Raw genomic sequence first — 24122 nt, 5'->3', positions numbered from 1 at the left:
GATATAGTTTTTATTAGGACTTTTTTTTAAATTGGTAGTTAGTGGTTGATACATTCATGAAGAGATGAAAACTTTGTTTAACAAGAATTCATTAATGCAAAATTTCCTTTTCTATCAAATTCTTGTAATTTATTCAAGTCTTGATTAACCACAATCTTGATTAGTTTTTTTGGTTTTTTTAGAAAACTCTATTTATCTTATTCATTTTTTAAAACTTAAGAATTAAACTGTTTCTGTATCACATCCCAATGTTTTCCAAAAAAAAATTTATTCAATTTTAGAAATTTTCTATGATATGGTTTTAAATTTTTGTTAGGATTGCATGAAATCGGAACTCATCCACTTGTGTGGTTTTTTTTAAAATTTGTTCTAAAAAAACAAAAAGACAATTTATATAAATTTAAAATTCATTTAATTGTGGTGATAATGTTCAAGAGCTTAAAATTATGTTCATTTGATAAAATCAAATAAAATGCCAAAACTAAAATATTTTTGTTTTGGACCTTTTTTCCTTCATTTAAATGCAATTAAGATGAGACATTGATGTTTGGGGATCTCTAAACCACCAGAACATGAAACTTGCAGTGTCCTTCTCAGACACATTTAATAACATCATCTTCTAAATTTTTCTTGTCAGACTAGTGTAACTTAAAACATGTCATGTGGCTACTTTTTTTATTTCTATTTTTTAAATTACAATGTAAAATAGTCTTTTCAATTAAAAAAAAAATATATTCCCACAAAAATATATGATCAATATATCTATATTTGAAATTTAAAAAATTGAGAAAATTCAAGCTTCGTCTCTTTATTAAAATCCACTAAATTAAATAAATAATAATAATAATAATAAAGATAATTGTCAGTAAAAAACTTAATTAAAAAAATATTTAAATATGTTTTTATTAATCTGAAACAATTCCAAAAAAAATAAATAAAGAAAGAGAAGAGGTAAGGTATAATAAAAACAAAACTTAAAATTTTCAATAAAAATATAAAAAATCATGTTAATTAATTAATTAATTAATAGCAAAATTTGTTGCATGGAATTATATAAAATAAAAAATATCTATTTTTTCCAATAAAATTATTATTACTTTTATTTTTAAATAAAAAAAAATAGAACCAATAACTCCTACAAAGCTGGGGATGAACTAGTTTCACTGTGGATCTCGTTTCTTCACCGACTTCGCGAACTCTTATTCGTTTTCTCTTTCTCTCTCTCTCGAGCTCGCCTGAATGATCCTCGCCGGCAACCAATTGGAACCCTAATTCCTCACCGATTCCAAGATCTCCTCCGTTTCATTGCCTCTCGCAAAGCCTAGATCCGTCCCCGGATCTCATCGTCTGGCGGCGGCTGTTTGATTTCTCGTCACGAAGCCTGATTCGCTTGTTTTCGTGGTTTGGATACTGCTTGATCATGAGTTTTGCGCATTGTGGATGATGCTGCGGGTTGTTTGTGAAGAGATGGTTGTGGATCCCTCGCGGAATGCGAAATCTTCGTCTTTGTAGTTGTTGGAGAGTTGGGATCTGAGGCTTGAGATCCAAGGCTTGTCGAGAAGGAGGAGCTGGCGAGATGATCATCAACAAACAGCTTCTGTTGACTTATCTCTATCTGCTCATTTACATATGTCTGTCCTCTGGTGTCATTTTGTACAACAAGGTAAGCCCTTTCAACCAATCGGTACTTTTGTTTCGTTTTGAGGAAAGAACAAGCTTTGATTTTGGATCTGTTTACTGTTTCTTGTATGCTTGTGTTGCAAGTGTACTTAGAATGGACTGTTAACCTTCAGCGCGGTTTTGGAATTGACTGTCCACCAGGAACACAACTTTTTGGGAATGGCAACCTCTTGGTTTCAAAATTTGTATGTCAAGTGATCAGGGTCTTAATTGATTTCGACATATTTAAATTAATTAAGTAGTATATTGAAAGGGGAAGATTAGAAAGGATTTTATTCCATTCATAATTAAAATTAGTTGGCGGAAAATTTCTTTTCTGTAGAAAAAAAAATGCAAATTTGGATAAATAGATTGATCTACATGATGGAAGTGGTACCTTGCATTCATATGCACTAATATTATGATATGAAATGACATCAGTTATAATTGGCAAAACTTCAAAAGCAGTAATAATTTGACGTAGAAGCGAGCTTGGACTTGAAATGCTTGGATTTTCTTGTTTTCTTGGCATTGTCTTGTATGATTCAATGTATGCATGAGAGTAATTGTTGTCTACACTCTACAATGAAACCAAATTATAATATTACTATGTTAAATGCTAATATTTCAATAACCCTCAGATGTTTAAGTTGAATGTGAACAGATATTTAAGAACTAAAATCTGTTTTAAGCACAATAGATGACCTGCAAAAATGACATGATGTTAGATCAACACTGATTTCTGCATTATATCTCTTGGATATTTTTGATAGTTGTTTGAAGCCATCAATTTTAGACACTAGTTGAAATTATGGAAGTTTGCACTAGATTTACTGAAACTTGGACTGGGATATGAAACCCAAGAAGAGATCAATGTTTATTATTCCAGGCAAAACCAAACAAGGTTGGCTGAATGAAAGTTCAACCTTGTACATATTATTGTGTATTTTTAATAGAACACAGCTCTACCATCTTTTTCTTTTTACTTTGTTGTTAAACTTGTTTCAGTTTAAAGCTTTGACCATGATAAGTTCTTGCTAAGTAAGACGAACATCCACTGATTTCAAAAACATTTTCCAGATAATCTGTTTTAAGTGAATGTTTGCTCATTGCACCTCCATCATCTACTAAATTATGTCTACAGAAGTTGCTTGTTTTAGTTGCAGAGTAACTATTTGACCAACATTATCTCTTTTTAATTTGCAGTGGGTCCTCTCACCAAAATATTTTAAATTTCCCTATCCTATTACACTGACCATGATTCACATGGGATTTTCTGCTGCAGTAGCGGTAATTTTGGTTCGTGTTTTAAAGGTATGCTTGTTCTTTTACAGGTTCTTCATAGTGCATATATGTATATATATAAACACTAATTACTGTTCAATTAACCACGAGTCACCAATTACTTGAACTTCCCATAACACACGTAGCTTGTGATGTTTCTTTTCACTCAACCCATATCAAATAAATGGAATCTCATTCTTACTTTCATTTCCACAGTGCAGTTTCAAATGTGACAAGGTATTGCTTTTAGGATGGATTTATCCGACATTTCAGCTCTTTTAGGTTATATATGGAGTCTTTATGACTGGATATTTTGGCAAAAAATTATCCTTTTTTTAAGTAGAGCCTAATAGATTTCTTAGCAAAATGCTTTCCTTACAGTCTTGAAGATGCAATGGCATTCTTTCTTTGAATTGTCTCAGTTCTTTCTGTTAAAAAAATAGCAGTGGATTTCCATTTTTTATAAACTGTTGTTGATTTTGATTTTCTTCCACTCTATAACTATGCAGGTTGTAGCCCCTGTGAAGATGACTTTTCAAATGTAAGGTACCCTGGTCTGGTACCTTTTAATATGTGGTTGGCTATCCCATGCTCACTGCATCTTTTGATTTGTGCAGATATATGACATGTGTGGTTCCAATTAGTGCCTTCTTTGCATCAAGCCTTTGGTAAGCATTCTAATGGCTTGGAGAAGGAATATGCTGGTTATGTTTGACTATAAACTCCGGGAGTATGCTGTTTCAATCCAAAAAAGTCCAATGCGTGTACATTATATTCTGTTAATCCTTGGAAGGCAGTTAAATGAATCTTGCATGAAATCCTCTAACCCTCTAGAACTTCAACCTAATGCAGTAGTTGATCAGCAATGTGTTTTATGTTTCTTAATTGATGCCTCAGTTACTTTGATTGTTATGTTACAAGTATGTCATTTGTCCTTTGAGTGTTAGCAAGTCAACATGGATTTGTCAAAGAGCATTCTTAGATTTGTTTTGACTTGGTATTTTCTGTGCATTTCAGGTTTGGTAACACCGCTTACTTGTATATTTCTGTTGCTTTTATACAGATGCTTAAGGCCCTGAGTAAGTTTTGGCTTTGAATGACTTGCTTTTTTACTCTGGAGTATCCCATCTTAGATCTATCGATTTACTTGTTATTCTTGACCACAAATTTTTCAGTGCCTGTGGCAACATTCCTCATGGCTGTTATATGTGGTACTGACAAACTTAGTTGGGCTGTGTTCATGAACATGCTGCTTGTCAGTGTTGGTGTTGTAATTTCTTCGTATGGAGAAATTCATTTCAACATTATTGGAACACTTTACCAGGTGACGGGAATATTGGCTGAAGCTCTTAGGCTTGTCTTAACTCAAGTTCTCCTTCAGAAAAAGGGATTAGCTTTAAATCCCATCACTAGTCTATATTACATTGCCCCCTGCAGGTAAAATATACCTCAAAATAATCTGAATATGTTTTCATAAGTTTCTGTTATTTTATGGTGCACAAGATAATTCGTTTGCAGAAAATCTGATGATGCAACCGCTTTAGATTCATCTTCTTTCTGTTCAGCTTTCAGAAATACAGCTTCATTTGACTAGAGAAAGAACTTGGTAGTACTTTTTTTTGAAGTACAACTTTGGTTGCAACCTTAGCTGCTTGAATATTAATATTCCTTCCTTGCAGTAGACATTAATTTGTAATTTCCATGCCTTTTTTGCTGGCTTTTAGGATTCCACATCTTTGTGTCTCTAATTTGTTGGTATATAAAATATTCACACACTTAAGTTCTAACTAGTAATTTCCTTTTCTAATTTTGCTTTCTGCCTGTTTCCTTTATCTCACTAATAAAAACTTTATTTCCTTCTCTATCAGCTCATTAAGGCATTCCTTGTAAACATTTTATTTCTCCCATGCAGTTGCTTCTTTCTATTTGTACCCTGGTATTTGCTGGAGAAGCCGGGGATGGATCCCTCACAGATAACATTCAATTTTTGGATATTTTTCTCTAATGCCGTTTGTGCATTAGCCTTGAACTTTTCTATTTTCCTAGTCATTGGAAGAACTGGTGCAGTCACCATACGTGTTGCCGGAGTTTTGAAGGATTGGATACTGATTGCTCTTTCAACAGTTATATTTCCTGAATCAGCTATCACTGGTCTTAATATCATCGGCTATGCCATTGGTATTCTACTTGTTGCTGTCTTATTACAATTAACACTGTTAACAACTTTCTGCTCCTTCCATTTTAAATGCCTGGAAATATTCTTCTGCAGCTCTTTGTGGAGTTGTGATGTACAACTATTTGAAGGTCAAGGATGTCCGTGCGTCAGATCAACTTCCAGTGGAAAATATTCCCGAAAGAGCAGTAAAGGTTATGTTTCTTTCTACCCATCATAGAACAAGTTCCTCATTTATATGCTGAAGCTCTCTCGCGGTCCTCCTATTGATGGGAAAGGAAATCTAAATGCAGTTTTTATTTGCAATTGCAATTACTTATATGGATGGACACTCTTGTCAAAATTGCTTCATTCTTTCCTGATAACTCTTTGAAAACTTGTGCAGGATTGGAAACTAGATAAGAAATCATCTGACATATACAACGACGATGACAATAAAGTCGGTAACAACACTGGAAATATCAGTGGAAGCGCTCATATCAGAAGTAATCACAGATGAAGAAGCACCTCTGCTTCCATCTTCAAAGCTTTCATACATCGGCCGGACTCAACTCAGCAGCCACAACGCGTAACCATGAATGAAGATTCTTTTCGTTCCTATGTTCTCCCAAGTAGTTTTCAGAGCTCACTGGATTTCAAGCCTGGTTCTACAAGAGATCCCATTTTTGGCAGAGAAAAAATTCAATGCCTTTGTCTTGCTCCTCCAGGTTCATCCATTTCCAACACTGAAACTCTTGATATACTATACATAATGATTCATTGTAGAAGTTTAGATTCTATAATTTCTCTTCTTTCCTTTCATGAAATTTTCATATAGCATTTTTTTTGTTTGCATAGGCCAATTACTTAGCCAAACAATTATGGATTTGGATTATTATTATTATTATTATTATTTTGACTATTTGCTGAGGTCAACGCAAAGTCAAAGGGATGACCACCGACACAATCTTAATCACATTTTTATATGTCACGATTGTTGTAAGCCTCTGAAATTTAGTCGGTGGATCTAGGAAATTAATAAGCAAGTTAGAAGGACATGGTCAAGGACAAAGTTTTGGTGAACCTTGAATTATAGATTGGGGTTGAGGCTGACGTGGATTTTGTTGGATTAAATTCTATTTATTTATTATTTATTTACGCAATTTATGTGATATTGTTGGAAATAATGAGTCAATGGCTGAAGAATTTGATTTAAAGATGTGTTCCACCAGTTGGAGAAAAATCTTGTCATTTCCTCTTGCACCGTCGCTTTACTACTTTTTTTTTTTAAATTCGTAGTTTGAAAAAAACTTCTTCTAAATCAGCAACATATTAAAAATATCAAAAAAGTTCCAAGTTATATTTAAATAAATAGGTATAATTCTCTAAATTATCTCTTTATTTTTTTTAAATTTATTTTTTTAGTTTTTTTTAATTTTAAATTATGATTTTTTAATCTTTTTGTTACTTTTGAGAGAGTAATATCAGTTTTTTTTTTAAAGTTAAGGTTTAGAGTTCATGAGAACTGACATGTGTTATTTAAAAATAGTAAAGAGATTAAAAAATTATAATTTGGAGTAATTCAGAAAATTATACCAAATAAATAATATTGAGTTTAAAATTTTATGTAAATAAAAATATTGATTTAGAGATGTTTATATTTTTAGTATCATGTTTTGACTAATTTTGAATAATAGACGTCATGCCTTTTTTTATATGAATATAAAGCAATATTAAAGCAGATTGGAGCCGGATGTATGTACAGCATAAAAATAGTATAAGAATCATGTTTTGATGAATTCAATAAATAAATAAATAAATAAATAAATAAATAAAATAAAATGAGATAACGAACACAAGTGGTGTGGTGTCCCAACTACATCTCTCTCTCTCTCTCTCTCTCTCTCTGTGTATGACTCAAACCCAATCTCCATCTGGCTCTCATTTTCATCATCAACACCAACAAGTCAACAAACCAGCGACCAAAAAAATCTCACTCAATTTTCTTTCCTCTTTTCTCTCACTCACAAATCACACTCTCTATTTTTGTTACAGATCTCCATCTTCCTTTAAATAATTCCTCAACAAACCATTTCCTCAACTATCTCACTCCATTACAAATTAAAGTTTTCTTAAATTAGATTACTAAATCAACCCAAATCCTTCATATACCTTTTAATCTCTCAATTAAAAATCTCTAATAATAATAATAATTATTATTTTAATAAATATGTACGAGTAATAATCCTCCATCATTGTTAACTTGACTTTGAATTTCTAACCTCTGACAAATGAAACAAGTTACTTACTAATTGTGATGCATATATAACTTAAAATTAATTGCTAAGAAAACACAAGAAAACTCAGAAACACCAATCAATTCATATCCCAACCAGTTCACTTTTCACTTCCTAAACAACTTCATTACACTAAATTATACATACTATATATATATATTAGACTCTAAAAACTCTTTAAAAAAACGAAACTAGTGATTTTTCTCAGTCGTTAGATTACTCATCTAATAATTATTATTTTATTTCTAACCATGATGAAGTTAGTAATACTTATAATAAAACAACAACTCTCCAACTCCATTCACATTTCTACAATCTACCAAAAAAATTTCTTATATATATATATACATTGACACACACTCACAATATATCTAGAGAGAGAAACCATTACCTAGAGAGAGAGAGAGAAACTGATAATCTTAGAGAGAGAAACACAAACACACACACACACTCTCTCTCTCTCTCTCTCTTCCATAATCTTAGAGGAGATAGACACAAAGAAAGGAAGAAGAAAGAAAGACCAAGAGAGAGAGAGAGAGAGTGAAGCTCGAAGGAGGGCAACAATGGCGACGTCTTCCCCCTTATTCTTCTCATTCTCCCTCCTTCTCTCCCTCCCTCTCGTCCTTCTCCTCGCCCCTCGTCTCCTTTCCCCCAAAACCCTTCCTCCCATTCCTGCCGCCAACGAGCTCCAAGACCTGGCTCTCTTCCGTCGCGCCACCCTCTCCTCTTCCAACCTCTCCTCCTCCGATCTCCATTCAACTCGTCCCAAGATCGCCTTTCTCTTCCTCACCAATTCCGACCTCTCCTTCTCCCCTCTTTGGGAACTCTTCTTCTCATCCCACTCCTCCCTCTTCAACGTCTACGTCCATGCTGACCCTTCTACCCACCTTCTCCTCCCTCAAACCCCCTCATTCCGACATCGTTTCATCCCTTCTCAACCTACTTCTCGCTCATCCCCTACTCTGATCTCCGCCGCTCGCCGCCTCCTCGCTGCCGCTCTCCTCGACGACCCTCTTAACTCCTTCTTTGCCCTTCTCTCCCAGCACTGCATCCCTCTCAACCCTTTCCCCTCTCTGTACCACTCCCTCCTTTCCCAACGCCCCCTCAAGAGCTTCATCGAGATCCTCGCCGATGAACCCAGTCTCCACGCCCGCTACGTCGCCCGAGGCGACCTTACCATGCTTCCCGAGGTGCCCTTCCCTCAATTCCGCGTCGGATCCCAGTTCTTTGTCCTCACTCGCCGCCACGCTCTCCTCGTTGTTCGTGACCGTCGGTTATGGAAAAAATTCCGCTTGCCCTGCTTGAAATCCCGGGAATCCTCCTGCTACCCCGAAGAACACTACTTCCCCACCCTCCTTTCCATGCGCGACCCCGCCGGTTGCTCTGGCTACACCCTCACCAGAGTCAATTGGACGGAAAGTGTCGACGGCCACCCGCATTTGTATGGCCCCGGCGAGGTCTCCGCCGACCTCATCAGGACGCTCAGGAAGTCCAATTCTTCTTATGAGTATATGTTTGCCAGGAAATTCTCGCCCTCGTGCTTGGAGCCATTGATGGAGCTTGCGAACACTGTGATTCTCAAGGATTAGGGCTCTCTCTTTCTCTTTCTCTTTTTTTCTTTTTCTCTGTTTCTTCTCTTTGAGAACAAAAAGAGTGAATCTTTGCGAGTTTTAGTGGGTGGTCTGGTGTCTGTGCTGAAGACTACTGAGGTATGCTTCTACTCTTCTTGGATTTTTGTTCATTTTTATTTTTTATTTTTTGATTTTTTTTCTAAAGGCGGCTTCTCTGTATTGCTTGGATTTCTCAAGAGGAGCATTGTTTCTATAGATTGAAAGAAAGATTGAGATTTTCCTTGCTCAAAGTTCAGAACTTTTTGATTTGGGAGTTCATTGATAGAGTGAATTATTGATACTCAGGATTTCCATTAGCCAATATGAGCACTGCTTGTGTAGTGTGAACAAAAGATTGAGATTTTTCTTGCTCAAAGATGTTGAACTTTCTGATTAGATATGCTTTCATGGAAGGATTGATGAGCAGGAATTCAGAAAAAAAAACCAAGATGAGCAATTGTTTCTATTGATTGGAACAAACATTGAGATTTGTCATGCTCAAAACTCACAACCTTTTTTGATTTAGAAAGTCATTGTTTTTGCCTTCTTTGCTTGTGAGGGAGCTAAGGTTCTCACTATCCCTTAATTCAGTTCTAGATTTTGCTGCAAAAAAGGAAGTTGCTTCTTTTTCAATCCTGTTTGGCATATCAGAGTCCATGTTCTTGTGTGGAATATGAATATCCATTCATTCTTTTCTTCTTCTGAACTTCATCAGTCATTAACTTAGCGAAAACTTTGTTGTATATGTTATTTTCCCACAAAATTGATCAACCAATGACCATTTATTTTTGGACAATATCTTTGCAGGGGTGATCAGAGGAGCTTGTAAGACTGAACAAATGCACATCTGTAACACCATCTCTTCTTCTCAAATCAAGTGGGTTCCCTTACTACTCTTTCTTATATGTCACACATGAAAAAAATAAATATATATATATATATATAAAACACTTGTATGCATGTAAATGTATATCTATAATATCTTGTTATGAACAACAACATTGTTATCTTCATGAATAGATATTTATTACTTTAATTACTTTGACATAAGAGTCAAGGTTGATGCTTTCCTTTCCTTCCAAGTGTGTGAAAGCGGATACCAACCTTTTTCTTTTTGGTAAATGCCAATGATCTACACTACTACTTGGAATGATCTTATGGATGTTTTGTTTGTATCATCTTAAATATTCTCTTTATCTTGGAGAGAAGAAAAAAATTAAAAATATCTATTGATGTTTATCTTTAGAGAAAGCAAAGTGCAAGACTGCCTTTCATGTGCTCTCTTTTGCTTGCTTTTGCTCTGGCTTTTTGGCTTAGTATCAAAGAATTGAAGATGATGGATAGATGGATGGTTCCTTTCTGGGTCTTCTTGTGTGGGGCTTTAAGGCTTCTTTCTTTAATGTAACATTTTGGTGCTTTTTATTATTAATCATCATTTTTTTTAAGTAATGTTTGATCATGATTTGTGTGTAATTCTTGCTTGATTCTTTATTAGAGTGAAGTGATTATATATTCTAAAGGCAATAGATTAAATGACTATTTTGCCCTCTTGCGTTTCTGTTATTCACAGCATGGTATGAACGAACTCAAAAGTACTGATTTAATTCATGTTATTCAAACACTCCATCATGAATTTGATGAGCGAATGCTCCCACTTTAATTAATGGATTTAATTAAATCAACTTTAGTTATCTTACATCCAAACACTTAACTTTTGTATGTGTTTATGTTTTTAGAACTTATGATATATGGTCCATATTTATCAATAAGTTCTTATTCCAGTGACTGAAAAATATTAAAGAGTAACAAAAATATCATCAAATAGGGAATATATATATACATATATATAAGCTAATATTTGTATCCTTTTTTCTTTTTTCCTTTTTTTCTTTAAAAAAAAAATCAAGTTGGTTAAAAAGATAAATCTTTACAACAACCCAGGAATTTCAAGGTTTTTTTTTTCTTAATGAAAATTTAATGATTAGTTTGAATCTTTAAAATAAAAGTAAAAGTCAAAGTGAAAAAAACGATGGAAATCTTTGCGTCTTGAAGACAAATAAATTGTTCACCAATCTACAAAAGCAACAACCTGATAATTATATTAATTGCAATGTACTCTATTTGGTGGAGTTTGGCCACCAACTTTTTTTTAATGCATAGTGTGATCATAAGTTTGAACTTTGTTCTTCTTTTTGAAAAGTAATGTAAAACCACAATTTTTTTTTTTAATGTGTATGTGTATGTATTTTGATGGTGTAGGATATTTTAATACTTTAAGTAGATACAATTTTTCTTTTTAATTTTAATCCCAAAATACATCATTGTTTATTTTAATATATCAAATGAAAAATAAATTTATTTATTTTTAACCATAAGCAAAGGAAAAGTTGTTGAAATGCTAACAACTCAACAATTTGGTTGTTAATTTCACCATGAATATAATCATACAATTGACATTTTCTCAGTTCTCCCTTACTTCATTAAAATTAAAATTGATTGTTATTCTTTTTTATAACTCGAAATATCTTAGAAATCTCTCCAAATTTCACTTATTAATATATCATTCAGCTAAATTTAGATATAATTTTTTTTTTCTGACAGCTTACTTTCAATCTTTTGGAAATACCTCTTGAAATGAAAATGTAATATATTAAGTAAAAATTTATGTGATTACACGTAAATATGCAATGTAAAATGAAAAATTTACATTTTTAACAAGCACATGTTGTAAAATAGAAAAAACTGACGTAGTGAACTACATATTGAAAAATAAACTATATATAAAAAAAAAAATCTGAGAAGTTCAAATGTCAAAAAATCTGTCTACAAAATTTTAAAATTTTCAAGAACTCAAGTTACAATACCACTATTTATTTTTCCCAACCATCCTAATCCCACTTAAAGCCTCATAAAATCATTAAACTCCCAATCATTTTGGTGCTTTTTTTATTTATTATAAAATATAAAGTGCAACCTTATTATTATTTTTTTCTTCACTTCAAAAACACAATACCAGATGAAAAACTAATGATTTTTAGACCTTATTTTTATAATTTTTAACATACTACTCCTTCTAGTCCTTTTTATTTGTCCAATTTAACTACATTACATATATTAAAAAAATAGTTAAAATTAATTAGTAATCTAAAATTTATAAAAATTATATTGACTTTTTAAAATTATTCTTATTTAAAATATACTTTAAAAAATATGTAAGTTTATTAAATATACATGAGCAAATTTGAAAAAATAATATTTAATTTTTAAATATATAAATAAAAAAACCTCTAAAATGGAGCAAGTAAAAAAACCCGGAGTCTTAATTTTACAAACATGCAAGCTCCCACTTTCTAGTATTCACTTTTTAATTTTTTCCCTTAATTTTTAAAAATCTACATTTCTCTCTCAAGATATAAACACTAATATCATAATAAAAAGGTTCAGATTTTGATTTAAAAAATAGTGATATAAAGCGTATTTAACAAAAACTACATTAGCAATTCAATCGGCAATCCAAAATAAACCAACATAATTCCTAATTATACATCTCAAGATTTAAAACACAGACCTTATGTTAGGCTAATCTTTTTTCCATATTCAATTCTTATTCTCTGATAAAAGCTATTATTAGAAACAGAACAACTTTTAATCCTTTATATTTATAAATTTATTTTAGTAAACATAATTTATTCAATAAAAAAAAAATCAATGATAGAACAAGGAACAGAAAGATAGCCATGAATTCCAACCTTATGTTGGAAGAACCGACAGGACAAGGCCATGCTAACATTTCTCCATATTAAAATATTAACTCAAATATCACAAACAACTTAATTGTCCTCAAATAATTAAAAAAACAATTATAGGAATATACTCATCTTAAGAGGAATCAAAGATGCCTTCATATTAAACTTTTTTTTGTTAAATTAAAAAAAAGAAACATTCAAAGAGTGTCTTAAACATGAATATCTTCAAGTATAGGTGTCTTATCTTCCTCAACAAAAATGAAGATAAGCATTAACTATTGACCATAATGAATGCAACTCTTTGACTAATAATTATCACATTAAATAGTAAGAGATAATCAAACATAGATAATAGAGAGAGAGATAAGATAACACTAAACAATGATTTAATAGAAAATTTGCTGGTACAAATCTTCATGATCAATTAACAGAATCCGTGCTTTATATATTTTTATGGTTTTGCCATTCAAAGTGATCAAAGTTTATGATCTTTTTCAATATAATATAGATTGTAATCAAGTGATGAAGATCTTCATAATATAGAATGGCAAATTGCGGGATGACAAGAACATTCTAATCTGAAATTCAGTAAAGCAGCCAACTTATTATTAATAATTTAAAGACCTAAAGATTCAAAATAAAGTAGGAACAAATAGTTATTTTCACGGCTAAAATGGCTTAACTTCAGGGAAAAAAAAAACACTAAAATACACTCAATTATTATGAACAATGATCAAAACTCAGCAATTTTGTAGTTTCCTTAATAAATTGGCTGATGTACTAGTTATTACTGTAACCAAATTTAAGTGTAGCCTTAACCATTCCGTAACGCAAATGTCATTATCATTTTTAGTATTTCACTCAAACAATGAGCGTAGAAACAATTGAAAACCAAAGAGCAATAAATATCAGATGATGATGATGATGATGATGATAATAGTGATCATATTATAGCAGTGGAATGAGCTCTCACCATGTTATTGAACAAAGTAACCTGCCCTGATTTCTTCGGTTAAATCATAAGAATGGAAACCCAGTCATGCAACAGCCATCTTTATATACAGACCATCAGCATGAAGTCCACAAGATACGTTATCATGTCGCAAGAGGGTTTGAAGTACGGTTTGCTACTTTGCTAGGTGTCTTTGATGGGTTTCTTAACATTGGTTGACATTCTGTTGGCAGGGCGATTTCCAGCTCCGACACCTGTGATTTTCATTTGTGGAACTCGTAAGAGTAACTAACAGTCCCTAGCAAATATGGATAGGAATATGTAAGGTTATAGTTCTCATCCAATGAGTTTAAGTTATTGGATTATATGAGGACTACATAATAAGTTCGACTCGATATTAGAGTTTGGTTAATTGGTATGTATCCAAGTGAGTTAGTAAACATGGATATGAATTTCTATGCATGAGCCTCTTGTCCTATCAGGCTGTATGTAAGATAAATGATTACAAGAAAGATTTAATAATGAGATGCATGGTTACCTACACAGTGTTGTATATGTATTTTGATACATAAGACAAGTTATAAATAATTTAATTTATGTAAAGAACTAAATCATGCATTAATCATAAGCACCAAAAGGATGAATAGTGAATTTAGAGGAAGAATGATAAGACAAATTTAATCCAAAGAGAAAGGAGTAAGAATCAACCACATAGTAATACATTGGGCTTACCACTGACTGGAAGCGACAATCGCTTCTTAGCCTGAGAATTTGATGGTGTAGATCTCTCCCTTGGGTTGCTGTGAGACTGAGGACCCATTCCAGATGATCTGGTGATGGCTTCCCCATCTCTCTCTGATGATGATTTAGGTTTTGCCTTGCCTGATGGCAAAGCTGATGGTTTCTTTAAGCTCAGAGACTTGCCAGAAGATCCACTGCCCTCAGAATTAGATTGACCAGTTTTCTGATTTGGAGAATTAGAATTAAGTTTAGAAACAGGTTTCTTAAGAGAATGCTTTAACCCAGTCTTTGTATCATTATTTCCCTCTGATGTTTCGGTGGCATGGACTGTCACCCCATCTTTCAGATTTATGTCAAGAAACCGATTTTCCCAAGCACGAACAGCCATCCATCTCTCTAACCAGTTCCACCCCCAACTGCTTTTATCTGGTTCAAACCCTGGAGGGACAGGCTGCCGCTGAGAACCTGCTTGCCACTGCCAAGGAAAGTAAAGTTAACAAGACAGATCCATAGCCTTGAATATAAATGACAATATAAATTATGTATCCAGCTATATCTTGATGAATGGAACCAATAAATTCAAGTACATGGGAAATAACCACCTTATTCAAAAAAAGCAAGCAAACAATTAGTAACTTCAAATAACAGGATTTGCTGGTTACAAAGACACAATCTACGGTTTCATCTCAGAATGTTCGTTGATATGTGGCTCAACAAGCAGGAATCAATGTGATTGTTATTATTGTTATTATTATTTAAAAAAGCTACTTCTTACTCCTTTTCAAGCTCCAAGTGACATTTTATGCACATGCTAAGACTTTGAAACACTATAATGTGGTCAGGTTATTTGTAGCAGCCCTCTTATGACCGTAAGAATATCTCAAGTATTCTCTCATTAGCATGCGCCACACCCTTTTATCCACCTTGTCACTTATCTATAAAGTCCAATATTTAGAAATGATTATTAGAATATTATCTTTATATTAGATTTGAAATTATCCCATGTTTCGAGTTTAGGTATTATTTGAAGTTGGGATACATTATCTTATCCAAGTTCTTTTTTCATTATTTTATTATTTTGTTATTTTGTTTAAATTTCATCTATTGTGGTGTACAACATGGGCGCCTTTGTGTTCTGAGACATCTGGAATGAGATCAGCACTGAAGAGGTTTGCATACCTGATGAGAGAGGGCATATGCCATGGCTCTCTCCCGCTTGGCAGCAGCTGCTTGCCTCTTTAAAAGCTTTGCTTGAATGTGTTCCACAGATCCAACGCTATCACACCATCCCTCCTGAAAAAAAAGACATTAAGGCCCATTGACATAATAAACAAATGAATATAGGATTACCAAAACAGAGGTGAATGGAATTTGCTTATGGACCATGGTTACATCAACTATTGGCTGACCGATGCTGAAGGATATTAAAGACAAGAAGGTAGTATTTTAGCCATTTTATTGGGTGAAAAAATGTATATGCTGTTCAAAGAATTGGTGGGCATACAATGGAAAGAGAAACCATATCCAGTTTTGATCTCATAGATGAGCCTAATAATCTCATGGAGAAACCGTATTTGCAAAACAAGAGTTGTCTAGGAGTAGTCCAGAAATAGAGATCCATTCCAAACTTGGTTTCACACAGTGTTGAAAGTCCCAACTCTTTGCAATGATAGATGGTCATGCTATGCTGAATGGAGAAATGATCAGCCAAATTTCCTCCCCTAAAGAATGCAAAATGTTAAATATTACAATTAATAGTAACACATTTAGTGGTAGGGGAATCAGTAGAAATGATCAGCACAAGAAAACCATGAGAAAGAGAAACATTAGATAGTTCAGGCAAATAAAACAGTGCTCTTCCATTTTTGGAGTAAAGCCAATCATCTGAGTTGAGTTTTGCCTCCAAGGGATTAACATTTTTAAAAGTACATAAGTTTGTTATCAGATCTATTGGAACAACTAAAGAGCTTCCTCATCAACATCAATAAACTATCTCAAGTTTATTCAAATCATAAATGGATCATAACTTTTATCACACAAAAGAAATTCTCAATTAGCTTACCTCTATTTCTCGAACATGAGCCTCATGTTCAAGTTGCTGCTGATGTTTCTGCTGTCCCAATTGACTTTCCAAAGCCATTCGAACTCGTCTTGCCCTGACACGTGCCTGGACTCTCACTAATGCTTGCATACAACGAAGAGTTATTGCAGCTTGTTTTCTAACAGCATGGCCTCTGACAAGGGCTTGAAGCCGAACTAAGCCTTTTAATGCTCGTAATGCTCGCCTAGCCTGAACAGACATGATTACTGATCATTCACAAATCTCATACAAACCAATCGCTTTACATTCATTAATAATCTGCATTACTCTGCCAGAGGAAGTCACCATAATTTTCTACCCTAGCAAAGCATTGCTTTAATAGAGAATTGATTGGAAACAGTCCTCTCATATTCTAAGACCTCAATTTTTGCTTTTATAATGAAGATAAAACCAAAGTTAAGACATTTTGTTTTTTATTCTACTTGCAAATATATTTTGCAAGTTTTATGCCCATAACCCCAATAGAGGCATGTAACAACAACAATAGAAACATTAAACCTAATGCGGACAAATATTTGCAAATACTTCAATTGGTTAGTGTTAGAAACACATATGTAGGCAGTGAGATATGTGCACATCGAAACAGACGATTTAATACCAGAAAAGCTCGAAAAGCACTTTGTATAACTGTGGCAGCCCATTCATCTTTCTTAATCTTCTCAGTTTGACAAGAAACTTGAACATTGAAAGAGGTAGAAGCTAAAGCCACAGAATTAGAATTTGACTGATGATTAGTATCTCTTATTTGTGAAGCATTCTCTCCAGAGTACTCATCATGGATAACAGCACCATTGAGATCAATAGAATTTTTCCTCTGGTTCCAAGAGTTATTAGCAATGGTCCTCTTCTGTATAAATAAAAAGACCCATTAGAACAGGAAAAAAAATTACAAATAATTCTAAGACAATGTACAATATGTCCATGTTTGAGAGAAGCCAGTCATTAAAGACAGAAACGCTAGCCTGCACATTTCATTCCAATATCTTCTGGTATCGCAAAAATTCTACATTAGTTTGAGTTTCACATAGTTTTCACCTAATGTTTGTGGATTGGATCAATTTAATCAAGAAAGAAGGCATTACCAATAAAAGGGAATAGAAAAGGCAAGCTTGGTTATCATTAGCCTCAGTAACTTGAGAGACTTCTTCCAAACTTCTTCGGTTCCCAATATAAATGACTATGCCATTAGAGTAAGACTAAGACATGTACTTCCATGTAAGATAATGATTTAGGGAAGTACAGCCTGCTTTCATTAATTTGAACACATAACATGGGGCATCTTATTGAAGAACTGTGAAATGGAACAAATTCATTTCCCACCATTTTTTGAGATCTTTATATCTCTGGTGTTAATAATGCAAACATTCACATGTCCCATGAACAATTCTGTTTAGTGCAAACTTCAACTAAAATAACATCATGATGCATGCATTTTCTAACAAGGGTAGTTACAAACATGCCTGAAAAAACCAAATTGAAGGTGAAAAAGTTAAAAGCAGATTTACCCACATTTTCATACTTTGCCAAATCGTGAGACTTCTCCGATTTTCTTAGCCCGACCAATGTTTTCAGCCATTTGCCTGAAATGCCCATGGTTCTGTCACTCTAGCTTCATATGGATATAACCTGCAAATTCGCAGCTATCACCACCACCATTATTGCTACTTAAAGGAATGTGTACAAAGCCAAGGATTCAAACCCTTGACCTTTGACTTAAGAGGGGAATGAAATAGAAACTCTCCTGTTGTTTATCAAAGATATAATTGCAAAAACATAAATATATATTACACATAAAGAGAGCAGTTGCTTAAATCATCACAACAAACTTATTAACAACTACATCAATGTTCTCCAAAGGTTTGATGGATTAGAGCACAGACAAGATGACGCATTGATGCAAAAACCTGCTTACCCAGGACGAGATCAACACCAACTCAGACCCAATTAGCAAACAATTCTCTACCAAAACAACCAAAATCATCAACTCATACCACTACAAAATCCTCAATAAAACACCAACATCGGCATCCACGGACGCAAATTCCTTCAAAATTTGAGATAAAAAAAACCATAAAAACCGGAAAAATGGGAGCTACGACTACATGCTGTGATCTAAGAGAATACGAAACGAATTTCAGCAAAAAGATTATGAAAATGACGCCCAGCGCGAAGAGATTACCTAAGATTCTCCTCTTCCTAATCCTACGCGATCGCGATGTAGAAATTCCGGCGAGAAAGCTCGCACATCTCTCTCTCTCTCTCTCTCTCTCTCTCTCTCTCTCCCTAGAAAAATTCAGAGGAGAATTAGGTTTTCTATTCGTGCCAGCACGACGGTGTTTTATCTGATGGCGGGGAATTCGTTTAGGATTTTTACAAAACAGTCCGTTTAATTTATCATAATTCTTCATCAGTCCTTAAACTTTCAGTTCCAGTTTAACAAGTAGTCCTCCTATTTTATCATAATTTTTTGAACATTTGCACATTTGCTTAATTTTCACAAAACAGTCCCTCTATTTTTTTTTTCAAAAATTAGTCCTTTCACTTTGTCATAATTATACTTGGACTTCTAAATGCTTGCTGGTCTTTTATCAAACAATCCTTAACTTTATTTTAACATAACTAATGCGAACCCGTGAACCTGTTTTTTATTTTTTGTTTATATTTTTAAATATTCCACACAATTTTCTATGTTTATTCATTTGTATTTGTTCAACCATTATTTTTAAATGTTTAAATTATTTTCATTTTTAATAAATAATATGCTTTCAGATGGAACTTTTTGTGAAGAAATTCTCAAAATGGTCCTTTTAAATCTCTATAATTATAAAAATAAAAGGCACTAATTGAAATTGGGTTGAGCCCACCATATAATTAATTAGCTCTCCATCATTTTCATTCCAATAATTAAAGAAAAATTCAAATATTTAATTGAGTTTCCTTTCTTTTTCTTTTTGAATAATAGCGACAATGTCACTTTTTTTATGAATAGAAAGCAGATCTTAAACATGATCTTTGGAATCCGGATATACAATATATGTATAGTATGAGAATAATATAGGAATCTCGGGTGAGCGATGTATGTAAGCAGATGCAGAGAACAATCTCTGTTGGGGAGATTTGAGCCCACGACATCCCCTTACACTTTTGATGTCATACCATCTGCATCATCCGATGATTGATTGAGTTTTTCTTTCTTCACTTTAAAAAGAGAATATATATATATATATAGCGTGTCATCTGAAAGTTCAGGTTTTAAATCTATGAATGCCTCTTACAATCATATAGAACATCATCTAACAACCCATTTTTCTCTTGCCTCACGTTTGCATTTCTCTATTATGCGCTTTCTTTCTAAATTATATCCACATCGTTTATATTAATTTTTTTCTTTTTTGTTTTTTACTTTTCACCATCCACATATAGTGTTTGGTATATATATAAGAAGTAACTTATGTCTTTCTTTTTAAATATTTGATAATCGGTCTATTTTGGCATTTAGATAGATATATAGTAATCATTATTTCTGCAAGGGATTATAAAAATCAATGTGTGGATTAGGAATGGGATTATTACTAATCATGATATTATTATAAAAGTTAGATGTTAGAATCAATCATATCAATCATTTACTTAGTCCTTCAATTATTGCTCTGCCACAATAATACATATGCAATTATAAATATTACAACGTGTATATATATATATATTACAAAACATCAACAGGGGATATTTGTAAAAAATTCTTAAAAATTAAAAAATAAACAAAAAAAAGAAAAAGATAGAAATTAACATTCCCCATTCCATTGTACTTGCATCATAATAGGTTAAATGAAAATAATATTTGTATGTTGATCTAATAGTTGTAAATGCGTCACTATATCATCGTTGTTTTTTTTAGTGAATATTATACAAAACGCATATGATTATAAAAGTTTTTAAAGTGTATAAAAAATATAGTTTAAAGAAAATTTAAAAACAATAACTGAGCGTGTGTTAGGTTGGTCTTGTTTCTTTGTGAGAGAACACATGAAAAACAAAAGTGGCTTTTCTTCCCCCTCTTTGGGCCGGCCTTTACCACCGAACTTGATGCTGTTTTAATCGGATATTAATTATTCATTTAATTTATAGTGTGTTTTTGTACGTATTTATTATTGAAGTAATTAATTAAATTATAAAGATATTCATGGAATATTATATTATTCCCGAATAATCAAATGGTTTATTCCAACCCCATTAAATTTTAGCAGCTTGATGAAATGCCATTTCACGCTCAAAAAAAATAAAATAAAATTATTAAAGAAAAATACTAGAGAAAAAAACAAAGAAAGGTTAATTTAAGAATTTATTATAAATAAATAAAATTTAAATTAAATTGAGTAATTAATCATTATTTAATATTTAATTAATCAAAACTAAGCTTTCTCCGACTTTCCAGACTTTTCCCGGATTCGTAAGTAAGTATGCTCCGAAGACCCAACGCAAGTCATGAGCAATTTCCGAAGCATCTAGAACAACAAATATTGGCCGTTGGATTATTAATCCAACGGTCAGGATCCATGTTCATGAGGATTCTAGAGCCTTCGTCTCAACCGTTCATTGCTCTTGTTTTTATCTACGCTTCTTCTCTATAATGCCATCGTGGGTGTTCGTGATCTCTTTTGAGAAAAAACATCGTCGGAGATTGTCGTCGGTGATCGTCGGAGAAGATGTTTGGGAGGGCACCGAAGAAGAGCGATAGCACGAGGTACTATGAGATCCTTGGGGTCTCGCCGAACGCTTCGCAGGATGATCTCAAGAAGGCTTATCGGAAAGCAGCGATCAAGAATCATCCTGATAAGGGTGGCGATCCTGAGAAGGTATGGATTAATCTTTCTGGTTTTTTGAGGATTTTGATTGGAATTTTGTGGATTGTTGCGGATGGTGTTGTTATGTTGCTTTTGTGCTCGAGAATTTAGGGATTTTGAAGGGATTGAACGTTTTTTTGCCGGTAATTTTGTGTCAATAGCTGTGGAAACTTTGGTTTGTGATAATTTGTGGTGGTTTATGTCCACATCGAAGCTGTTTCAAGCCTCAATTTCTAGCTTTAGTTAGGGATTTGAAAATCTCTTGTAATGATTCTCATTTGGCATTGCAAGAATATCATGTTTCTTAAATTTAATCATCGAGAAGCGGTTATGGCTTGAAAAGTATTGAACTTTTCCCCAAATCACTGAATTATGACCTTATCAAGGTCATTTTTTGAGGAGAAATTTCATGAATTTGGTGAGATATTGTGTTGCTTTTATGCTTGATCTGATCTCTCGGATGTATGAGAATAGAGCTGTGATTTTCTTTCAATAGAATTTGCCATAGGATTAGCATAGCAAGTGAAATAGAGGTTTGTATGTGTTGCAGTTCAAGGAATTAGCACAGGCTTATGAGGTTCTGAGTGATCCTGAGAAGCGTGAGATATATGATCAATATGGTGAGGATGCCCTCAAGGAGGGAATGGGTGGTGGTGGAGGCCATGATCCATTTGACATCTTTCAATCCTTCTTTGGTGGAAACCCATTTGGTGGTGAGTGAACATCAAGATTCAAGCAAAAAAGGTTTCATTTTGAGTATAAACGTATGTTAAGAAACTAATGAAGAGTTTTGTCTTTTTGGTTGTAAATGAATAGGTGGTGGGAGTAGTCGAGGGCGTCGGCAGAGGAGAGGAGAGGATGTTATCCATCCCTTAAAGGTTTCATTGGAGGACCTCTACAATGGGACTTCTAAAAAGCTCTCACTTTCTCGCAATATTATCTGCTCTAAGTGCAAGGGGTGAGGGTGTTTTGTCTTTTTATCGACTTCTATCTGTTTTGCTTGGATGTTCATGTGATGAATTAGTAACATTGATGCCATTCGCAGCAAGGGTTCGAAGTCGGGTGCTTCAATGAAATGCTCTGGATGCCAAGGTTCTGGCATGAAAGTGTCCATCCGACAGCTTGGTCCTTCAATGATTCAACAGATGCAGCATGCCTGCAATGAGTGTAAAGGGACAGGCGAGACCATCAATGATAAGGACCGATGCCCACAGTGCAAGGGGGAGAAGGTTGTGCAAGAGAAGAAGGTACTCGAGGTTATTGTCGAGAAGGGAATGAGAAATGGCCAGAAGATAACATTCCCGGGAGAGGCTGACGAAGCGGTGGGCATTCTTATCTCTTATTCTTTACCTTGTGAAAAATTGGAGAAAGACTGTTTAGCTCACTTTTGCAAACATTCTTCTTGCAGCCGGATTGCATTACTGGTGACATTGTGTTTGTCCTGCAACAAAAGGATCATCCCAAGTTCAAGAGAAAGGATGATGATCTCTTTGTTGAACACACATTGTCTCTAACTGAGGCTCTCTGTGGCTTCCAATTTGTGCTAACTCACCTGGATAACAGACAGCTGCTCATCAAATCAAACCCTGGTGAAGTTGTGAAGCCCGGTATGCATTTTACTTGAATCACATATTATTATTGCAAAAGTTCAGCATTGTTATTGTGATCACTAACAATCTTTTGGCGTTGCAGACCAATTCAAGGCAATAAATGATGAAGGCATGCCGGTATATCAGAGGCCATTCATAAGGGGAAAACTCTACATTCACTTCACAGTGGACTTCCCAGATTCACTCTCCCCAGACCAGTGCAAGGCTATTGAGGGTGTGCTGCCGCCACGCGGTGGATCGCAGCTGACTGACATGGAGCTGGATGAGTGTGAGGAAACAACACTGCATGATGTGAATATTGAGGAGGAGATGAGAAGGAAGCAAGTCCAAGGCCAGGAAGCATACGATGAAGATGAAGACATGCCTGGAGGTGCTCAGAGAGTGCAATGTGCTCAGCAGTAGAGGCAAAAAGTCTTGGCCTTATTCATATCAAGTGTGCTTAGAGACTAAAAATTTCAGAGAGACAGACACCCACTACTTCTAATCATTTACATTGATCTTCTAATATGTTACTAGTAATATCATGTTGGTAAATATTTAGCTGAATTACTTGCATCTCTGGTGCATTATTGTCTTGGTTTGAGTGGTGAATGTCATTAGTAAATCTTGTATGGTTTTTTCCTTTTTGCTTGTGAATTTCTGTGGATTGCTCACTGCCAACCTGGAGAATTTTGTTTTGAGACCACTTGAAACTTTGTGCTTAAAGTTTCACCGGAGTGTTTCTTAACTTTGTTGGACAATTATCTTGTTGCAGTGTGAGTGTGATGAAGCTTGTGCTCCAAAACATACTAGCATGTTTGTTGGTGATTCTTCTGTATTTTTTTTTATTTTTTATTTATAGGAGATAATTATTTAAGTATGATATTAAGAACTTTATTTTAATCGTTTAGTATTTGTCAGTATTTGAAATTTTAAAAAAATTAATACTAAAATATTTAATATGATTAGGATTATCAAATTAAATCTAAAGTTCTTTTCAATAATTTTAAAAAAATCATCTTAATTAAACATTATTTATCAATGTTATTTTATTTTAACAAAATATAGATGTACCATATGTATGGACATGCATGGAATATTAATTAAGATTTAAACTCTTTTTATGAGTAAGAATACGTAAAAGGAT

At 33.7% G+C, this 24122-nt stretch overlaps 4 protein-coding genes across 6 annotated transcripts; 3 read left to right on the top strand and 1 right to left on the bottom strand.

Moving 5' to 3' along the window:
- The first annotated feature begins 1133 nt into the window (after positions 1–1133).
- LOC120267614 (probable sugar phosphate/phosphate translocator At1g48230) lies at positions 1134–6229 on the top strand. The gene is given in 10 exon segments (XM_039275289.1): positions 1134–1663; positions 2866–2973; positions 3453–3484; positions 3561–3611; positions 3961–4022; positions 4119–4380; positions 4856–5121; positions 5213–5310; positions 5502–5594; positions 5596–6229. Coding segments are annotated over 10 exon segments (1152 nt in total). The 5' UTR covers positions 1134–1576; the 3' UTR covers positions 5689–6229.
- Positions 6230–7844: 1615 nt separating this feature from the next.
- LOC120267842 (glycosyltransferase BC10-like) lies at positions 7845–10077 on the top strand. Its single transcript, XM_039275518.1, has 2 exons — positions 7845–9101; positions 9810–10077. Exon 1 carries the CDS (start codon positions 7956–7958, stop codon positions 8979–8981), a length of 1026 nt encoding a protein of 341 aa, XP_039131452.1. The 5' UTR covers positions 7845–7955; the 3' UTR covers positions 8982–9101; positions 9810–10077.
- A 3323-nt stretch (positions 10078–13400) lies between these two features.
- LOC120266322 (protein IQ-DOMAIN 1-like) lies at positions 13401–18838 on the bottom strand. 3 transcript variants are annotated; one of them, XM_039273943.1, is made up of 8 exons: positions 18722–18838; positions 18534–18586; positions 18052–18168; positions 17141–17389; positions 16504–16731; positions 15621–15734; positions 14433–14916; positions 13401–13954 (listed from the first exon to the last, which is right to left on the bottom strand). In XM_039273943.1, the coding sequence occupies exons 3-8, from the start codon at positions 18133–18135 to the stop codon at positions 13884–13886; spliced, it is 1230 nt and encodes a 409-aa protein (XP_039129877.1). In that variant the 5' UTR covers positions 18136–18168; positions 18534–18586; positions 18722–18838; the 3' UTR covers positions 13401–13883. The 3 variants fall into 3 exon arrangements, with proteins under 3 accessions (XP_039129877.1, XP_039129876.1, XP_039129875.1); XM_039273942.1 differs by lacking the exon at positions 18534–18586 and having other exon boundaries at positions 18052–18182; XM_039273941.1 differs by lacking the exon at positions 18534–18586 and having other exon boundaries at positions 13402–13954.
- A 2320-nt stretch (positions 18839–21158) lies between these two features.
- LOC120267415 (dnaJ protein homolog) lies at positions 21159–23665 on the top strand. The gene is made up of 6 exons (XM_039275052.1): positions 21159–21398; positions 21937–22099; positions 22203–22344; positions 22432–22708; positions 22795–22993; positions 23079–23665. Exons 1-6 carry the CDS (start codon positions 21249–21251, stop codon positions 23396–23398), a joined length of 1251 nt encoding a protein of 416 aa, XP_039130986.1. The 5' UTR covers positions 21159–21248; the 3' UTR covers positions 23399–23665.
- Positions 23666–24122: the final 457 nt, after the last annotated feature.

Source organism: Dioscorea cayenensis, chromosome 8 (assembly GCF_009730915.1).
Source record: "Dioscorea cayenensis subsp. rotundata cultivar TDr96_F1 chromosome 8, TDr96_F1_v2_PseudoChromosome.rev07_lg8_w22 25.fasta, whole genome shotgun sequence".
NCBI lineage: Eukaryota > Viridiplantae > Streptophyta > Magnoliopsida > Dioscoreales > Dioscoreaceae > Dioscorea > Dioscorea cayenensis.
This window is presented reverse-complemented; position numbering and strand designations above follow the sequence as displayed.